The 19,607-nt window shown below is 41.2% G+C and overlaps 1 protein-coding gene across 1 annotated transcript; it reads left to right on the top strand.

Moving 5' to 3' along the window:
• The first annotated feature begins 1,707 nt into the window (after positions 1-1,707).
• On the top strand, positions 1,708-19,436 carry LOC118413785 (latent-transforming growth factor beta-binding protein 2-like). The gene is made up of 14 exons (XM_035817317.1): positions 1,708-1,810; positions 2,188-2,358; positions 3,101-3,168; positions 3,404-3,545; positions 8,546-8,668; positions 10,919-11,038; positions 14,015-14,137; positions 15,925-16,047; positions 16,838-16,960; positions 17,227-17,349; positions 17,473-17,595; positions 17,722-17,844; positions 18,787-18,906; positions 19,261-19,436. Exons 1-14 carry the CDS (start codon positions 1,708-1,710, stop codon positions 19,434-19,436), a joined length of 1,761 nt encoding a protein of 586 aa, XP_035673210.1.
• The last annotated feature ends 171 nt before the right edge of the window (positions 19,437-19,607 follow it).

Genomic DNA, 19,607 nt, shown 5'->3' with positions numbered 1-19,607 from the left:
TATTGAAACAGTGCACTTGAAATTTTGTAAACACTCACTTAATGTTCCGAAAACTGCATCTAACCTTGCTGTATATCTAGTCACACATATTCACTTCTCAAGACTTAGCAATGGGTTGGAAGTAGCTCAAAATCCGCCCTTTTCTTATACATTTCGTATACATTCTTATTGCCTAGAAAGGTTTTCTTACTTCTAAGATAAATGTTCTTACATCAAGTCAGAATATTTTTCTTACATCAAGAGCAAACATTCTTATTGCCTAGAAAGGTTTTCTTACTTCTCAGTCCTTACATCAAGAATACTTTTCTTACTTCAAGAAATACAGTTAAAATGACATGTTTTTTAAGGAATAAATGGACAAAGAAAATTACAATGGCAAAGTTTTACAATACTTATATTCAAGAAACATTAAAAAAAATAGCTTACCAAAATGTTTTAATACAAAACTAACTGGTACTGGTAGAACATTAGGAAGATTACAAACTGTCACCTTAACATATGATTACAAACATATTTGGCCTTTGTCTTCTTGGTAAGCCACTACAAACTGCATGCTAACCGTCACGGGCCTGAAGTGTGGCATTGGCATTGGTAGGATGTAAAAAACATCAGACATCTGGAAAAAAGTAAAGACATTATATCATTATTTTGCACAATATTGAGGTTTAAGATAAAGGAGCACAGAAATTTGCACTGCTGTACTTGTATGGTTTATACAATAAGGTTAGGTCATTGTACAGTCAACTTTTAAGCCAAAATTGAACTATTAATTCGACTAATAAGTAAAATTGATCCAAAGAGACTTACCATGATAGACATTTATCAGAGACACACACTAATGCTTGTTGCTTTTGATGGTAAAACCATCCAGGTTTATAATAAGCCTTTTAAAATCATAATTTTAAACTGTTTTTCAATGCCTCGGGGGGAGGGGGGCAGCCTTACCTTTTGTCAAACCGATTTCCAGCTTTTCGTGCCAACTTGCTTTCTGCAGCAGTTGCTAGGCTCAAACCAAGATCCTCGTTGACTTTCCTGTTCCCTTGCACCTGGGTTTTGACTTGAAACTGACATGAGTCTTTGAAAAACCATTGATACAGACAGATCTGTGAGCAGCTCTGATGCTGCCCTGCATTCAAAATGAACTCTGTTGTTCAACTGCCATCTGATATGAATCTACCAATCAGGAGTTAGAAAAAGATCACATGACTTTGGCATCACATGATCACATTTAAGTAAAAACAAGAAATGCCTTTCTCAAAGTTTCTTGATGTGAAAAACAAGTTAGAACATTCAAGAATGTCATCCAACTCTAATTACAGTCTGTTGTACCAAAATTGCCTCCTAGCGATTATCGTACGATGTTCAGGCAAAAGTGGACGAGTGAGAATTTTGGCCGGTGTTGTGGTCTGCTGTCAATCTGAAAATCATATATACAGATGAGCGAAACATACTAGATATAAAGTTTTTAAAGCAAGACCTTTAAAATTGCAAAAACGTAGGGCATTTTAGAAATTGCAGATAAAAGGAACTCAAATCGAAATCATATATACAATACAAGGCAAAGCACAATGAAACGAAAGAAAAAAAAAACTAGAAAAATCATAGATCTACATCAAAGATGATAGCCTGAAATCCATCCGTGAACGTTACGGTTGTACACCATTCCCGTTCCCAACTCCGCATCTTTCTTCCAATCAGGCTACAAAGATGAACCTCCTGCGGGCCAACTTCGTGGTGGTAACTGCGGTGCTGTTGATCCTGTTCGTTGATGACACCTCCGCATGGTGGCGCCGCAGCCGCCGCTGCGATCGTAACTGTCGCTGGGGTAGCTGGAGCGGTTGGGGCGCCTGCTCCGCTACGTGTGGCAATCATGGAACACAAACAAGATCAAGGTCTGTCATGGCTATTGCAGTTGATCGCAATAACATGAAAGTCCTTCCCAGGGCAACGATTAATCCGTATGAAATACTGAAGATGGCTATTGTGCTTGAAAGTTTATTCGTACCAGTAAAAAATCTTATTTTGCATAAAACGGTCGAATATCAATCATGTCTCAATTTGCTCTTGAACAGTTTGTCTGATATGATGGCTTAAATGTGAATATGTTTTGAAGAGCGGCGCGTGTCTTGGGCCGGACTACTTAGCTTAATGTAGACGTTTGGTAACAATCATACTCATATTTCACAGACGCCACGCCGTTACAGCAGCTTGTGGTGGAACGGCTTGCTCTGGACCCAGCAGCCAGACCCAGGCCTGTAACAGGAGGTGCTGTCCACGAAACTGCCAGTGGCACAACTGGAGCTCTTGGAGCGCCTGTACGGCAACCTGTGGAAGTAGTGGTTCCCGGTCTAGATCAAGGTCAAATTTTGAATCTCTAAGCAGATGTTTCGGTTAATTTGGCAAATAAGTCTATCACTGTCCACAGTTAACTAGACACAGTCTATGGTAGTACGGTGGTAACATCGACTATCATAATTCCACCAGGTGCCATAATACCGCCACCTCAAAAAACGTTAGTATAGAGGCCTTCCCAAGATTGTCTTGAACACCGAATGTTAAATATCCTAAATGTAATACAATTCAGATATTTAGGTGTTGAAGACAATCTTGAGAAGGCCTCTATGACACTATTTTTTGACGTGGCGGTATAATGACACCTGGTGGAATTATGCTTGTTATGGAATTATGTATGTTATATATATCACATATAAACAACTATTACAGCTAGATGTGCGCGTTTAACAGGTTGTTCAGTATATCATAATCAGCTGCTGCCTGCTAACCTGGTGTTGCGCGATGCGAAAGGATTGTTACGCCTGCTGCAAATAAAAAGAAGCTGATGCGTTACGCCGAAGGGTGGTTATATTAGCTGCGCATTTACAGATACAGATACTGTTACATCACAAATGTGCCAGACACGCTTTTGGGATGCAGCATATCTGGCATAAATCTAATACCGAATCAATATTAAATAATGGTGGCATTGCATCTTTATATACACAGGGGTAACACACCAGCATACTGTGGAGGCAGCGGATGCAGCGGTTCCAGCAGCCAGGTGCAAGCCTGTAACAGGCAGTGCTGTCCTGTGAACTGCCAGTGGAGTTCATGGGGTTCCTGGAGCTCCTGTTCGGCAAGCTGTGGTTCCGGGACACAGACACGAACAAGGTTACATCAGCTTGCTTCATTACCATGTTTTTTATCGTTATAGTAACGTTAGTTTATTACGTCTGTGTTTCATACGCACAGGCTGTTACTGCATTCTCTTCATGAGAAAAAATATTCAACGTTAATGACTGTCTGACTTGCCAATACATTGAAATGAATGTCGTCTGCACATAGTTGACTGTATTGCTCATACCAATGTGATCCAGGACCATTACTGTGCCAGCATCTTGTGCAGGAAGAGCATGTGTTGGAGGCACCACGGAGAGCAAGTCATGTAACGGGGGATGCTGTCCTAGAAACTGCCAGTGGCACAACTGGATCACTTGGAGCGCCTGCACAGCTTCATGTGGGAACAGTGGAACCCGGAGCCGAACAAGGTGCATAGAATCTTAAACGTGGCTAACTTTGCTATAACCCTTAAATATATTTCTACAATTCAAGGTTGACGCTGTGACATAAACCCACCGTTTTCTTCCTGTCTGCAGTTGCATCAACCGCCGAGCATTGAAGAGCCAATATGTTCATTCACAGAACAGTTCCTACGTGAAAAATAAGCAAACGTTAAGTAAATAGCAGTCTAGACAGACATAACCAATTATTGTGTCTCACTCACAAAACTATAGGGGTGAGACAGCAGAATACTGTGGTGGTAGCCAATGCAGTGGAGACAGCAGCCAGGTGGAAGCCTGTAACAGGAACTGCTGCCCTCAAAACTGCCGCTGGTTGAGTTGGGGTTCTTGGGGCTCCTGTACACACCAATGCGGGAACACTGGGACCCGAGAAAGAACAAGGTACAGACACATGATGATTTGTTTGTTTGTTTGTTCCTTTGTATTGCATAGCCAGTAAACCACCTCATGACGTAACGCACCAGGTTTGTACTGAAGAGATGTATTTGATCCTATCACACCGGTCCCCTACTTTTATCGATACTTATGGCGGCTTCTTTAACGTGCATAAATTGTGGCTCTTCTCAAATAATAAACACCAACTAGAAAGGCCGACATTTGCTTAGGAGCAAATACAGCATATTTCAGCCATAGCTTTTCCCATACAACATTTAACTGTCTCAAATAACCCCTGCTCGAAAATGGAACATTTAGGGGCACACCCCAGTTTCTCGCCCCCATTGAAACGTATAGTTAAGAGACTATTTTCAACGACGCCGTATTTCCAAACAAAATTTTCCCCGGGAACTACACCTATACAGTAGACAGGAATTAAAAATGTACCATCTGGTCTAACATATCTGATTTGCAAGAAAATTGTAGGACCTAAAATCTCACAATATCCTAATGAATTTCGAAAGCCCGTAGCGATGACATTATCGGTCAAGCTGCCCGGGGTGCTTCACTGTTTGCGTCCTCGGAGTGATACCCGGAAGCCAAGATGTGTCGACAAAAACTTACCAAAAACAACATATAGGGGTCGAAGTTTATACTTGCAGCGGATCCGCTACGCTAATTTTACAAGACGTGCCCAACCCGATTCGCATGTGGGAAATGTTGTTATACGTGTCATTACCATGACAACAGCCTTGGCTGCAGTCTTTAGATATACCGATTAGACAGGGCGTGCCACTTTATGCGAAAAATCGAATTAACTTGCGACCAATCACAGCCAGCAGCGGCTCCAACAAAGGCGGTAACATAACGTCAATCAAGAAGAGGCACGAAACTTTGCGAAAATAAACCGAGAAACTGCGATGTTTGGGACTGGATAACATACACAAGTATCTCGCTAAGGCGTCGACGAGGAAACTATTGCTTCTACTACAACTAAGTTGAGGGACAACGACAAGGGGCAGCGGTGCAGTCAGGGCTGACACCGATCGCGAGGAAACGATGCCAAGGCCGCGGTGGACGGCTCGACTGTCGAGTCCGTCTAAAATCCAATAAAAATGGCGCGAATGGCTTCGTCACATCGGAGACGAGTGGTGGGTGACGTGTGTTTACAGTTTGCACCAGGAGAAAAACATTCTTTAACGCTTCCTTTGTCGATAGTTTTTAAACTATGAAAATAGGAAGCGTGACTACTGAGAAAAGAATCTGAACTAACCAAGGAGCTTTTATCTGATAAAAGCTCCTTGATTGAACTAACGTGTCGGATTCGTCATAAATTCCAATTTCCCGTTAAATGCATTTTAAATCGTACAAGGTCCGGGTGATTCCGATCGGAGTTTGCAGGCATTGCAAATTAGAATCGTGAATAAAAGTGAATGTTACCGAATAAATAGTATCATAACATTTCTTTATAATTTTGTCATGCTTGTTCATTTGCTTACGCGCCTTCAACAATAAAAGTGGCATAATACAGACATAAAGTTATCATGTTGCTGCAACATCGTGCTGGCAAAATTTATGTTTATTCATATAAACATTGCACAGGTAACACAATTGTTTAGATTTACAGTTCAAAACATTCTAACGATAAATATTGATGAGGAAATAATCATTCTCGCCATTGTTAAACTTACTTATCAAATCTAAACTGGCCAATTTTCCCGCGATTTCCGCCAAGTAATATTTCCTCGATTGTCTCAACTTACCCTGCCAAAGTCAAATCTGCCGAAAATGATTGATATTGCTACGCGGAATGTTGGCAAATTCATCGACAAAGACATGTACTCTGACGTTCAAGGAACGCGTACCTTCTGCTACCGTCCAAATGACCTTGTCGTTAACTCCAAATCCTCGCAAAAAACTATTTTATAATTATATACATGTATATAAAACCGGGCGTAAGGTGACATTCGTCCGCTGTGTTGTCAAGATATGCACGTGTTTCTATATACACGGGGTTAGAAGGCCCCGCTATTGAATATTAATTAGACTTCGTCTTCCTTTTCGCTGATTGGCTGGCTCGTTAAATTCATTTAACTTGCACGTGCGGGGCTCTGCGGGGTGACGTCACGGCAAAAGGCCGAAAGAAAACCAATTTTCCCTCAGAAAAGTGCTGAAATTTACTGTATATAGTAAAGCGCTGGTTGCAAGTTAGCAATTTACGTGTACTCCTTCAATGTCAATTGCAGAATTATAGAAGCAACACATGTGTACATTGCAACAACAAATCGTTTTTAGATTCAAGTATAATTCTTTGTTTTAGTTTTCTACTCCAGTAAGGGAGATCGACTCACGCACACTGTTCATACATATGTAATTATCTATTTATTATTGTCCTGTATAATTTATTATTTTCAATTCTTGTATAAGTGGCGGCGTTAATATAAGTTGAATGTAACTTGAGTCCGCCGTCACTTTGTCCTCGTCCGTTTATTTGTATTTTTACACGTATTTCAATAAAGAAAAAAAAATTTACGTGTTTGTAAGCATAAGTCCGTGAGATTTCTGAAACAACAGCAGTTCTGTGATAAACGGAACCTTCTAAAACGTATGGAGCTAACAGCGCAGGGAAAATATACCATCGCATCACAGAAATGCCCCTAAAAACTGATACAATAAGCCTTCTGAATAGCCCAAAGTGCAAGAGTTTCCCCCAACGGGGCTCTGCCCCTGGACCCTGCCGGGCCGGGGCCTTCGGCGTTCTTCGGTGGACCCCGGGCCCCGTGTGCCGACGCTGTAAAAAATTCTAGCGGGAACACGGCAGTATATACGGAATCGTGAGGCCCCGCTTATGAATATTAATTAGCCTTCGCCCTCTTCGCGCACAGGTGTGGGCTCCGTGCGGGGTCACGGAAGGTCACGTCAGGAGGCCAAAAGAAAACAAATTTCCCATCAGAAAAGTGCCAAAATTAATCATTTTAAAGTATAAGTCCGTGAGATTTCTGAAACAACAGCAGTTCCGTGATAAACGGAACCTTCTAAAAACGTACGGAGCTAACAGTGCAGCGAAAATACCATCGATAGCGATTCAACTTCGGATGGCAAACCGGACAAAAGTTATAAGTACTGTTGAAGTCAATAACGTTAAAGTTTGTTTTTAGTTGCCTTTGACGGTTTGACCTGAAATACTGTTACGCTAAACTCCTGAAGAGAAGTTAAGTGACTGCTGTGATTATTACAGAAATGCCCCTAAAACTGATACAATAAGCCTTTTGAATAGCCTAAAGTGCAAGAGTTTCAGGCGGGCTTCGCCCCCCTGGGACCCCCAACGGGGCCCTGCCCCTGGACCCTGCCGGGCCGGGGCCTTCGGCGTTCTTCGGCGGCCCCCGAAAAAAATTCTGGCGGGAACACTGCAGTATATACGGAATCGTGGGGCCCCGCTTATGAATATTAATTAGCCTTCGCCCTCTTCGCGCACAGGTGTGGGCTCTGTGCGGGGTCACGGAAGGTCACGCCAGGAGGCCAAAAGAAAACAAATTACCCCTCAGAAAAGTGCCAAAATTAATTATTTTAAAGTAGTTTATGTCAAAACTTTTACTTGGATCATTTTACCAACTATCTAATGCCTATCTACACCAAATTTCAGGCCATTCCATTGTAAGACCAGGGTACAGGGGGACAATATATTTTATTTTGGTCAAAACATGACCTTTAAACCTCAATAAAATCATTTTAGAGGCAGATATGAAAAAAAAAAACTGAGAAAAAAGCATCAAGGTATTGGCCCATTCTACCCCTGTGCCAAATTTCAGGTCATTCGGTCCAGGAACGGCGGAGATGAATCACTTTGAAGATTTGACAGGAGAAAGAAGAAAGAAGAAACATTACGAATACAATATATTTCACCATACTATGTATGGCTGAAATATAATTAAACAGGCGTTGATACCACTGTTCTGTTAATGAAATTAGTGCAAAAGATATTAGCGGGATTGATGTCTTGTGGTAGCGTGATGATATGCAGAATTTGATAGTAACATGGAAATTATAGATTCACAATTATCCGTACTTTGTACATATCTATTACACGTAACTTTTACACGCATGTTTACCAAATGCTTACCATTCAAAACAGAACAATGGAAGCTGCAACTTGCGGTGGAAGAGTATGTAATGGGGACGACAGTGAAACGAGTCCTTGCAACCGGTACTGTCCTCATGGGTCTCCAAACGGCCCCGGCTGCAACTGCGCAGGTACTGGATACGACGGAACTTGCTGTGACAACGGTAATTCTATGATGAAATCGCATTTTGAATTCCCTTTGTTATTTGTTTTTGCACCCATATAATTCGGCACATGATAGTAAAGAGTAAAAATATATCACAACATTATGCTATCTAATTGCTACACTCTATAGTATTATATCAATATTACCGTAAGCGTGGACAGAAAAGCAGATGAAAGAAGCCAATGGATGATCTTTATGTGTTGATCGAAGAGGGACAAAAATGGAATTGCATTTCAGAACCATGTGCTGACGTAAGAAATTCTTATTTTGTTTGCTGTGATTTGCTGGTCATGTTTTCTTTTTCAGACGTTGACGAATGCGCTACAGATGGCCACAACTGTGATCAACATGCCACCTGTACCAACACTGTGGGGAGTTACCGGTGTACGTGTAACAGCGGATACACTGGGGATGGCAGAACGTGTACAGGTAAGTCTGTAAGATATACATGTGAGATATGTCCTTTCTTGTACATATATATATATATACCCACTGGGCTAAGTAAAGGTCGCAACAAGTACTCGCAACAAAAAAATAGTTGAAATGTATACAATGTCAACCAACACAGCAATCCTATTTTAGTAAGTGAATTCGACTTCTTCTCACTTCTTTGCAATACTAAAAATGTAGTAACAGATATGTTTTACAATGAAAGGTTTGTCCAAATTCATTAAGAATACGAAGTAGAGAGGCGTAGGTTCTATCAGTTATAAAGTTCAGCGCTCTCTTTTTTTGCACAATCTACATTCTAGAGTCCACATTACCAAGAGGGTATTTCTTGCCTTTTGTTCCAACATTTTGGAAATCTTTATAACATTCTAACTATAGTAAGTAACTGTTTAGAACTATTTATAACATCTGTATGATGTTCTAAATATTTTTATAGTGTTCATACATGTTAGAAACATTTCTAACATCAAATAGATTATTTCTGTTAGTTTCTAAACTGTTCCAACATAGATTCAGCATTTGTGATCACATGTGATCACATGTTCGAACATGGAAACAAAATGATGAAACTGGGTCAGTGGGCTGGGAAAAGGGCAATTCACACATCCCTGCCAAGTACAGGAAATTGTCTGTCTGACACCTCTCACAAAAGAGCCACCAGTGTCTGCTAAAGAAAATCTAAAAATACAAGACCCAAACAAAGGGCCTAGCTTAGCAGCTGGGTTTATGGGGGTAATAAAAGTTTTTATGGAGGGAAAAATGACACAAATTGTTGGAACATGTGATCACGTGTTCCAACAATAACAAAAACACATAGATGTTTCTAGATTGTTGTAAATAAAGAGATATTTGTACCTTTAATTTCCGAATGTTTCCAACATGTATAGATAGGTTCAAACATGTTCATACTTTCATGTTCAATTGTTTGAACAGTTCAGAACTTGTTACGATTGCGATGCCGTTAACGACTGCGACATAAGCGCACACAGCATGACGTATGATCAAACTAAATGCCATATAGAAGTCTTGCATTTTTTTAATATAGCATTGCCATCTGAGCAGACGAGCTGACATTTCTATCATATCACCTAGACTGATTCATTTAAAGTAGATGAAGAAACATGTTTTGAAGTTTCCACAGCTCTCTGTTGGGCTTCGTGACCTGTCAAATATCAAACAAAATGTCACAGAAGCTGTGTATTTCAACAACAGCATAGTCATTCAGAGTAGACGAACTGACAGTTCTATCATATCGCCTAAACTGAGTCATTTGAAGAAGATCAAGAAATATGTTTTGAATCTTCCACAGCTCTCTGTTGGGGCTCCACAACCTGTCACCATGGTGGGATCTGCAGCAGCCCAAACCATTGCACCAGCTGTGACAGTGGCTATGAGTCTCCAGACTGTGGAGGTAGAGTCAATTCCACATTACCAAGAGGTTGTTTCTTGCCTTTTGTTCCAACATTTTGGAAATCTTTATAACATTCTAATTGTGATAAGTAACTGTTTAGAACTGTTTATAACATCATTGTGATGTTCTGAATATTTTCTACAGTATTCAAACATGTTAGAAACATTTTAACATCAAAGTCATTATTTCTTATAGTTTCTAAACTGTTCCAACATAGATTCATCATTTGTGATCACATGTTCGAACATGGAAACAATATGATGAAACTGGGTCAGTGGACTGGGGAGAGGGCAATTCACACATCCCTGCCAAGTACAGGAAATTGTGTCTGTCTGACAGCCTATCACAAAAGAGCCACCAGTGTCTACTAAAGAAAATCTAAAAATACAAGACCCAAACAAAAGGCCTAGCTTAGCAGCTTGATTTATGGAGGTAATAAAAGTTTTTATGGAGGGAAAAAATGACACAAATTGTTGGAACATGTGATCACATGTTCCAACAATAACAAAAACACATAGATGTTTCTAAATTGTTCTAAATAAAGAGATATTTGTAACATTACATGTTCAAACTTTCATTTTTAATGTTTGAACAATTTAGAACTTTAGTGACTGAAGTATTCTTCTACTAAGAATAGTTCAAACTTATGACAAATATTATTTTAAAATCCTCTCGGTGACTCTAAGTCACAACAGTATTCACTTTATATGTTCTTCATGTGCAACAAACTTGCACACTTCCTTTCTTACCAAACTCTAGGCACACATCATTTGATACATGTAAACAATATCACCTGCAGCTTAACTTGTTATTCTCAGACATAGATGAGTGTGCCACGGACACGGACAACTGCCATGAAGACGCGAGCTGTAGAGATAGTGACGGCAGTTTCACCTGTACATGCAACGATGGATATACTGGAAATGGACTTCACTGTGGTCAGTGAATATTTTCGGAATCCACTTTAGGTTTCATGTGGCTCACTGGCAAAATAACGAAACTGCATTTAAAATAACATCTTGTATACAACACCTGCATACTACTCTATGTGCCAGGAATTTTCTTTTTATCACTTTCTACACATGTTACATATAAGTTTAAAAAGTCTCAAAGAAATCCTTTCACTCTTGTCTGTTCCTACGGTTAGAACGGAACCCCCCGAATCTTGTATCTTGCCCTGCTGACAAACATATAACAGTGAACTCACCAGACGGAGGTCTCCTAGACTGGACAGATCCAGAGTTCCGTTTCCAACCGTCCAACGAGCTGACCAATCACCAGTGTTCTGCTAACAAGGGAGACGCCGCTCTCATTGGAACCCACAACGTCCAGTGCTGGGCTGAAGGCTTTGCTGATGGGACTACCTGTGACTTTGATGTCATTATCGAAGGTAATATATATCAATTAAAAAAAGAAGATATTTAGAGGACCACGGAGTTCTTATATGATAATAATTATAAATTACCTAATAATCCTACTTGATCCCACTCTACATACAGCCTCCCTGTCATAAGCTTTAACATACATATTTATCCCCAGCCCCTGAATGCGTTGTTCCGGCACCTCCTCTGAACGGAGCAGTGACGTGTGGTGTGGCCGAAGGTGCTCAGAAATACTGCAGCCTAAGTTGCGAAGACGGGTGACTTACTTGTAATATTTCATAACTTTGCATAACAATGCAATTCCTTTTTATAGTGATACACAAAATCATGTATTTCATTAAATTTCACGATGAAACATGCATTTGGACACTATTTGTTTTTATTCTTAAGCCACGACTTCGCGATAGAGCCAGCGGACATTTATCGGTGCGATTGGTACGCTACATGGCATCCTACAGTAGAGGACTGGCCTGACTGCTCTCGTAAGTTTGGCGCAAAATAACGTTTTTATAAAGGGACTTAGGAATACTTTGAAGCAAGTGGCATCCAGGTCACGTTAAAGGCTTAGGTCCCAAATAAAAAAGGGACCCTGTCGGGCAGATGACGGGTACTTTCAAGCGTCGCCCCTACGTGGTCCCGTGGGACACATTGCGGCTCCTTGTGTATTTTTGGGCCCGGCCGGGCACCGGGAAGAATTCAAGTCGGACTTAAAATGAACCACGGACCCGGTAACAAATAGACGCCGTGATCTATTTGTGGGAAATACCGAGGGATAACCGCCCCCCCCCCCTGTATCTGACAGTCCACCGGGACAAAGTTTTGTCCTCAGAGCCCGACCGGATGCACACCCCTAAAGGGCACCGGTGCCATTGACACCTAAGCCTAAGTACAATGATACCCAGGTCCTGATATCGTTTTCTGATTACACTTTAATCCTAGGCTTAGACCGCCCTAACCGAGCACTGCAAAAGAACGAGCTTTACTACTACAGTGGTTCCTGTGCCGTTAACGAAGAAGACATCAAGACAGACCTCCAACGGCTCTACGAGTCACTTGGGGACTGCAGCGCTGGTATCAGATGCGAAATTAACGACACTGAGGTCACCTGTGGACCGAGGTCCAGGAAACGTCGGGACACTCCAAGGGACACAGAACTGAGGGAGCACAGCATAGAGTTCGTAGCCAAGCGATCTGCATTAGGGAACACTATAAAGATAGTGTTCGTGACCGTGGCAGAGTCCCTTGCGGAGGAACCAACAGCCGCCGACCAATCAGACGTCATCGGGGCACTGGACAACATCTACTTTGAGATTCGCGCCAGAGTAGTAGCGAGGACCTTCAACCTCGAAGTAGGAGGGGAGTCGCTAGAAGCAGTAAACTATATCGGTCTCCTGCCCACCTTCGACATCCAGTGCGAGGAAGGACAGATAGAGAGGCTGGAAACCTTCGGAGCGGTCTGCAGTGAGTAAAATATCAACATACTGTCTTTGAACCTCTGTTTATTAACGAAAGGTCAAATCGGCCTGCAGGCTGCATTTCATTGAGAAGAGGCAATGGTCGGGCAAAGTATATAACAGAGATACAGTTTACATCATTTCATGTCCTAATAATGAGTCTTATAAGTCTGTATCAATATCCGCTCCTTAAATGGCCCATCTTTGATTTGCGGGGCTTGTGCTTTGGTCTAAACCACTTATTGTGGCGATCGTCTTTGCTACCTAAGCAAGACATTGATAAGAATATTCACCTTGTTGTGATATTAATGTTGATTTTTCCCATCACATTTTCAAAGTCAACTGTCCCGTCCGTACACACTATCAAGACAACACCTGCCTAAAGTGCCCGCCTGGTTGGTATCAGGACGAAGAAGCCCAGACAGAATGTAAGCTCTGCCCTTCGCAAGGTGACCAGACAGAGGGATGTGAGGAGGGTAAGACCATTCTCCAGGTCCAAATTCGTTATACATTCCAACATCATATGCAATTATTACTAGAGATTGATGGCTTGATAGCGTAAGTGAAGCTGGCATCTTTGAGGGTTTGCATATGGTAACGTTAATATGATTCATTTTCATTTTTCGTTCAGACAGTATCTCTGTCTTTCTTGGATGTGCCTCGATACTCGATGATGGGTTCAATGGCAGTATCAGTATAAAGTAATGACACAACTTAGCTAACGAACGCTTTCCATTGTATCACAAATACACAATACGTACGCCTAAGTACTGAAAACCTCTGTAACATTATATTATTGTAACACAATGTTTTAAACTATATGACATGTTTTTCAGAGCCTGACCACTGTCACTTCCATCCATGTCTGAACGGAGGCACATGTAATGATTTCGTGGGCTTCTACAACTGCACGTGCCCAAATTCATTTACTGGGATCAACTGCGAAGAAGGTACTTAAACTGCTTGTGGTATCAAAAAGAATCAGGTACACCATATAAAGATGTTTTGCATTGTATAAAAACCAATACAAAACTACCAAGAACTGAGTAAACTGAAAAAACACCCTTTCATTCTCCAGACGTTGACGAATGCACCCAAGGGACAGACCTCTGTCATGAAGCTGCTACCTGTACCAACACTCTGGGGAGTTACAACTGTACTTGCGATGAGGGGTACACAGGAGATGGATATACATGCATTGGTATGATAACACCTTTTACTTTCTGTTAGTAAGTATTTGTTATCAGGCATGCTTTGATGCTTTATTAGCTATGATACAAAACTTAAAAAAATTGTAAACAGCTAGTATTCCTGGACATGATACATGTAAAATACGAACATAACACATACAAATACTTACAGTTATTTTCAGAACATCGCAGTCAGTATTTACAGTTCATCTAATCACGTTGAATTTTTCATATGTCTCAGGAACTTCTGCCTAAATCTTGCCCTACTAGCAGACTGTACATTGTTTGGCAAATCATTCCATGTAGATATGGATCTATACGTGAAAATTTTCTTCGTGGAATTAGTTCTCTCGGTTTCGGTATTTTTGGAGTTAGGCAAAGCATCCTAACTCCAGAACGGGGAAGTAATCTTAGATTGATTAAGGCCATGTTGATTTGATTATATGGATGACATCCTCTGGGAACTCCAAAATTGATGCGAGCGAGCGAATAAAAAAAAGTTTGGCCAAAAAAAAGTTGCTTTCAGTATGAAATCAAAGTGGCCAGGAAGGTTGAACATAGGACTAAACACACATAGTATGGTATACCAACAGTTAGGTGTAGGGACCAGTACATCATACGTGTGCAAAACATTTTTTTTTCTTCTTGGACCAATAAAAAAAACAGACCCGAAAAAAATCAGAGGAACAGGTTTCGCCAATTACAAAATGGACACACTATGTCGACAGGCATATGGGGTCTTACTGGGGGCCAAGAAGACAACAAGAGCGAAGTCAAGTAGAGTTTATAGTCAATTGTACCAAGTTTCTATAGTCAAAGGTACAGAGACAGTGAGTTAGTCTTTATTACATGGAGATGGGATTTTAAAACGCCAATGGGAGTCCAATAATCCGCCAGATTCCTTTGTAGCAAAATTGACCAATTACCATTGTTTTGAGTATTGCCTGTTCTCAAGTTTCCACAGACAATCAGGTCCAGGTTCAGGTCCAGAATTGGAAATGATACTCTGGACCTTAATTTCTGTACTGGTACCTCCTCCTACCAACAACATATTTCTTTTCTTTCTGTCCTTTCACATCTTATTCTTTGACTTTAGTTTTATTTTGGCATTCTTTGGCATTAGTTACCTGTTTTCTGATACTTTTTTTTCAATCTACGGAATATCTGTGCTCATTTTACAGCTGCTTTGCACAATTTATTGTGTGGTCGAAAACTTTTTTTTTTTTGAAACGGCCGAAAATTGGTGCGAGCGCGGATGTCATCCATATAATCAAATCAACATGGCCTAACTAGAACAATACAAATGAATACATAATTAAGTGGTTGTTTGAAGAGGGGGTCTCCGAAATTTCTAACTTCACACGCAAAGTCTGGAACAAAAGAAGAAGGCGATTATACACATGAATACACAACCTGCCCACTTATATACAACTGTTATTGTATTATTCTATGTCCTTATTTTCTGTATATATTCTGCTCTGTTCAGCTCTGCGAAACCTTGGTTTGATGGTTTTGATTTATGTGATTATGATTATGATTTGGTATCTGGTCCGTTATCTGATTTGTTGTTGATTATGTTCCTGCCGTTCTCTTATATTACAATATCCTATGTTCACTCATACTTTATATTGCATGTGTCTTATAAGCTCACGTGGGCAGGGCGTTTTAACGCATGACACGTTAATAAAATTTCATTCATTCATTCATTCATTCATTCATTCATTCATTCATTCACTGTACCATAGAAAACGTTAAAAATTTGTTCAAATTCAAAAATAATATTCACCTCTTGTTGCAGGCATTGACGAATGCGAAGAAGGAACTGACACCTGTGACAAAGATGCCACCTGTACCAATACAGCTGGGGATTACACCTGTGCTTGTAACCAGGGATACGATGGAGATGGATTCACCTGTACAGGTGAAATATTACTTTTTTTTCTAAATCAGGTTCGTTGGGCCTGATGTTACCATCATGAAGATGAAGAGCGGCCCATAGCGATGACTGTAGCAGCATTTCTAAGTCAGAAACATCAAGCTTAGGCAAGCTTGACTTCACTGGCTCAATAGGCGAAGCAGGGGTTACGAGGCTGCTCGGGAAATTCCCTACCCCATTTTGGCCGGAATATTTTGATCCGCTCACATCGCACCATCGCACATGTGGCGGGTTCTTTTACGTGCCCGGGGTGTGGCTCTCCCCAGACACGGGACCTCCATTCAACGTCCTATCCGAGGGACGACTCATTTTCACTTGAGTAAAGTGAGGAAGGTCGTGTAAAGTGCCTTTCCCAAGGGCACAAGACCGGGAGCACGGTAGGCGTATTCGATCCCGCAACCTCTCGGTCACGAGGCGAACAATATACCACTGTGCTACACGGTCCCACGACCGTCTCGTTAAGTATTTTGTATTTGATGGATACTCCTGATGTAAGTCATGTTAATTGAGTTGTCATAAAACAGCATTTCACTTCCTATAGAAATCAACGAATGTAGCGAAGGAACAGACAGGTGTGATGCTAATGCCACCTGTTCCAACACACCTGGGAGTTACACCTGTACCAAGGATACCGTGGCAATGGAAACATCTGTACAGTTAAGAATATAGAACCGCTTGCTAGCAGACAGCACACTATGGCTACCGAAAGGTGAATTATTTTGAAATTGATAAACAAAAACCATGCAAATCAAGGAAATGCTGTCTCTTGTTGCAGACGTCAACGAATGTGAGGATGGAACTGACACCTGTGACGAACAGGCCACCTGCACAAACACACCTGGTAGTTACACCTGTGAATGCAATGACGGATACTCTGGCAATGGATTCACCTGTACTGGTATGACTGACCAAATCCTTTTTTTATTTGGTGATAAGACTATTCTATGAAAACGTATACGTAATCGAGAACATTGTTATAAATACGTTGAAACAGTCATAGAAAAAGGTATATTTAGATAACTCATGGAAAGTTCCCCTTCCATCAATAGATTACGTTACACATAGCCAGTATGTAGCCATCTCTGTGGTAAATGTTATTATTACAAACAGTACTATACAACAGCAAACAAAGTTTCCATTAAAAAATGCTGCTCCTTGTTGCAGACATTCTCGAATGTGACGACGGAACACACACCTGCCACGAACATGCCACCTGTACCAACACACCTGGAAGTCACACCTGCGCCTGTAATCAGGGATACGGTGGTGATGGATTCACCTGTACAGGTACGAACTATGATATTTAGTTTAACTGCCAGTATTTTATAATTGACGAATACGTGCTGTGATATCATAGTTAGCACGCCGTTAAGTTACCATCAAGCAATATGCTCGCTTCGCTTTCTGCAGAAATCAACGAATGTGACGAAGGAACAGACACCTGCCACGAAGATGCCACCTGTTCCAACACACCTGGGAGTTACACCTGTACTTGTAACCAGGGATACAATGGAGATGGGAACACCTGTACAGGTAAAAAGATTTTTGTTACCAAACAAGACACAAGGAAAGCCGTCCGTTGACGGACTAAGCTATCACATCACATTCTGGGCATCATTGCGCGCTGATAAGTTGTCATCAAACACTTTTTTTGCGCAGATGAAGACGAGTGTACCCTACAAACCGACAACTGTGACGAACATGCCACCTGCACCAATACACCGGGGGGCTACACCTGCACCTGTGTCGAGGGATACAGTGGCGATGGATACACATGTACAGGTAAGATCGGTCAATAAGCTGTTTCACAGAGCTCACTACGCATGTGCGAGCGACAGGAATTCTGGGTAATATGTCAAAGGTTAAGGCATCATGAACGCAAACATTCCGCCATTTTGCAGGCGCCATTACGTTTCGGACATTGTCATTCAAATCGAAACAGTGGTCGAGACGAGACTGTTTACTTCTGATGCGCCTTCACCTTTGACATATTACCCAGGAATCCTGTCGCTCGGACATGCGTAGTGAACTCTGTGACAGATTATTGTTTGTCAAATCATTGAGACGTTGAGTGCTACCTCCCCTTTGTACACTAAAGTACTTTGCAAACACTACAGCCTACACTAGCTTGGTTAGACCCCATCTTGAATATGCTAGTGCAGCATGGGATCCTCATCATAAAGACCACATTTCCAAACTAGAAGCGGTCCAAAAAAGAGCGGGCAGATTTGTTTCAAATGTCCCGAACTGTCCAAATTCTCAGTCAAGCGCCACTAAACTAGTCTCGGACTTGGGTTGGGATACACTCAAAAATAGAAGAGCAGCCAACAGACTTACCATTCTCCAGAAATCTAGACAAAATCTCCTAGCCCTGCCGGTTGATTACTATTTGCAGCTGATCCCAAGGCAATCTCGACATAATCACCCAAACTCATACAAACTCATTAAGACTAATAACGATTGTCAAAAAAATTTCCCAAGAACCACTATCGACTGGAATACTCTACCATACTCAACCACCCTTCAAGCTAATCCCGTTAAGTTCAAGGAGGAGGTGTTACAACACCTGAGGAACAGCCAATAAAACAGTAGTACTGCGCCCTGGGTGGTTTGCCCCAACTCTAATTAGGGGTGTTACCCAGTAACCAAACAAGAACAAGAACGCACAAGAACACGTATCTATAAAGATACGCTGTAACTAAAATACGTTTCTCTCTATGCCAGATGATGACGAGTGTGCTCAAGAAAGTACCTGTGATGAACATTCCACCTGTACCAACACACCTGGGAGCTACACATGTGCTTGTAACGAAGGATACACTGGAGATGGAAACACTTGCACAGGTAAATAATAACTATATTAGCCTACCTGACTTATATCTAGTCATATCGGAACTTTATTTTCTGTGGGATAGATGTTATGTCAATTGAATCTTAAAAGCTATCTATAGATTACAGACAACGATGAAAAAGATTATTGACTTCTCCCTGGCAGATATTGATGAATGTTTTTAGCTGGTGAAAGCCTACCAAATTGATGACCACATTACGTCATTGTTTACTGAATAAGGACTACAATCATTGACTTTTGCAGTAGTCAAAGGGACTTGTAAGTCTAATTATGTTATCACCCTATGCTTTTTTAAATCAAATTCATCAAAGTCTTTGGCAGACGTGCTCTTTTTTTTTCTGATGCAGAGAGATGCTCTTCAGGATTTGAGTTTTGGAACGATGACTGCTACTACCTTTCGCCAAATAGAAAGAATTTTTCGTCAGCCGAAAGTGACTGTGACAGACGTGGGGCGAAGCTAGTGGTGGTGCCAGACTCGGCCACTCACCAACATCTGATTGACAACGCGAAAAGAAAGAGGTGACATATAACTCTAAAGGGCACTTAAAGCTATACTACGTAATTATTTGCGCTCAAATTTGAAATATTCTGGAACTAAGAAATCTCAGATTTACTACCACTTTTTGACACTTTTGTGTCATTATTTCACGTTTGCGACTTACAGGATTAGTCTACAAACATTCCGCTCTAGGCT

This window comes from Branchiostoma floridae, chromosome 4 (assembly GCF_000003815.2).
Source record: "Branchiostoma floridae strain S238N-H82 chromosome 4, Bfl_VNyyK, whole genome shotgun sequence".
NCBI lineage: Eukaryota > Metazoa > Chordata > Leptocardii > Amphioxiformes > Branchiostomatidae > Branchiostoma > Branchiostoma floridae.
This window is presented reverse-complemented; position numbering and strand designations above follow the sequence as displayed.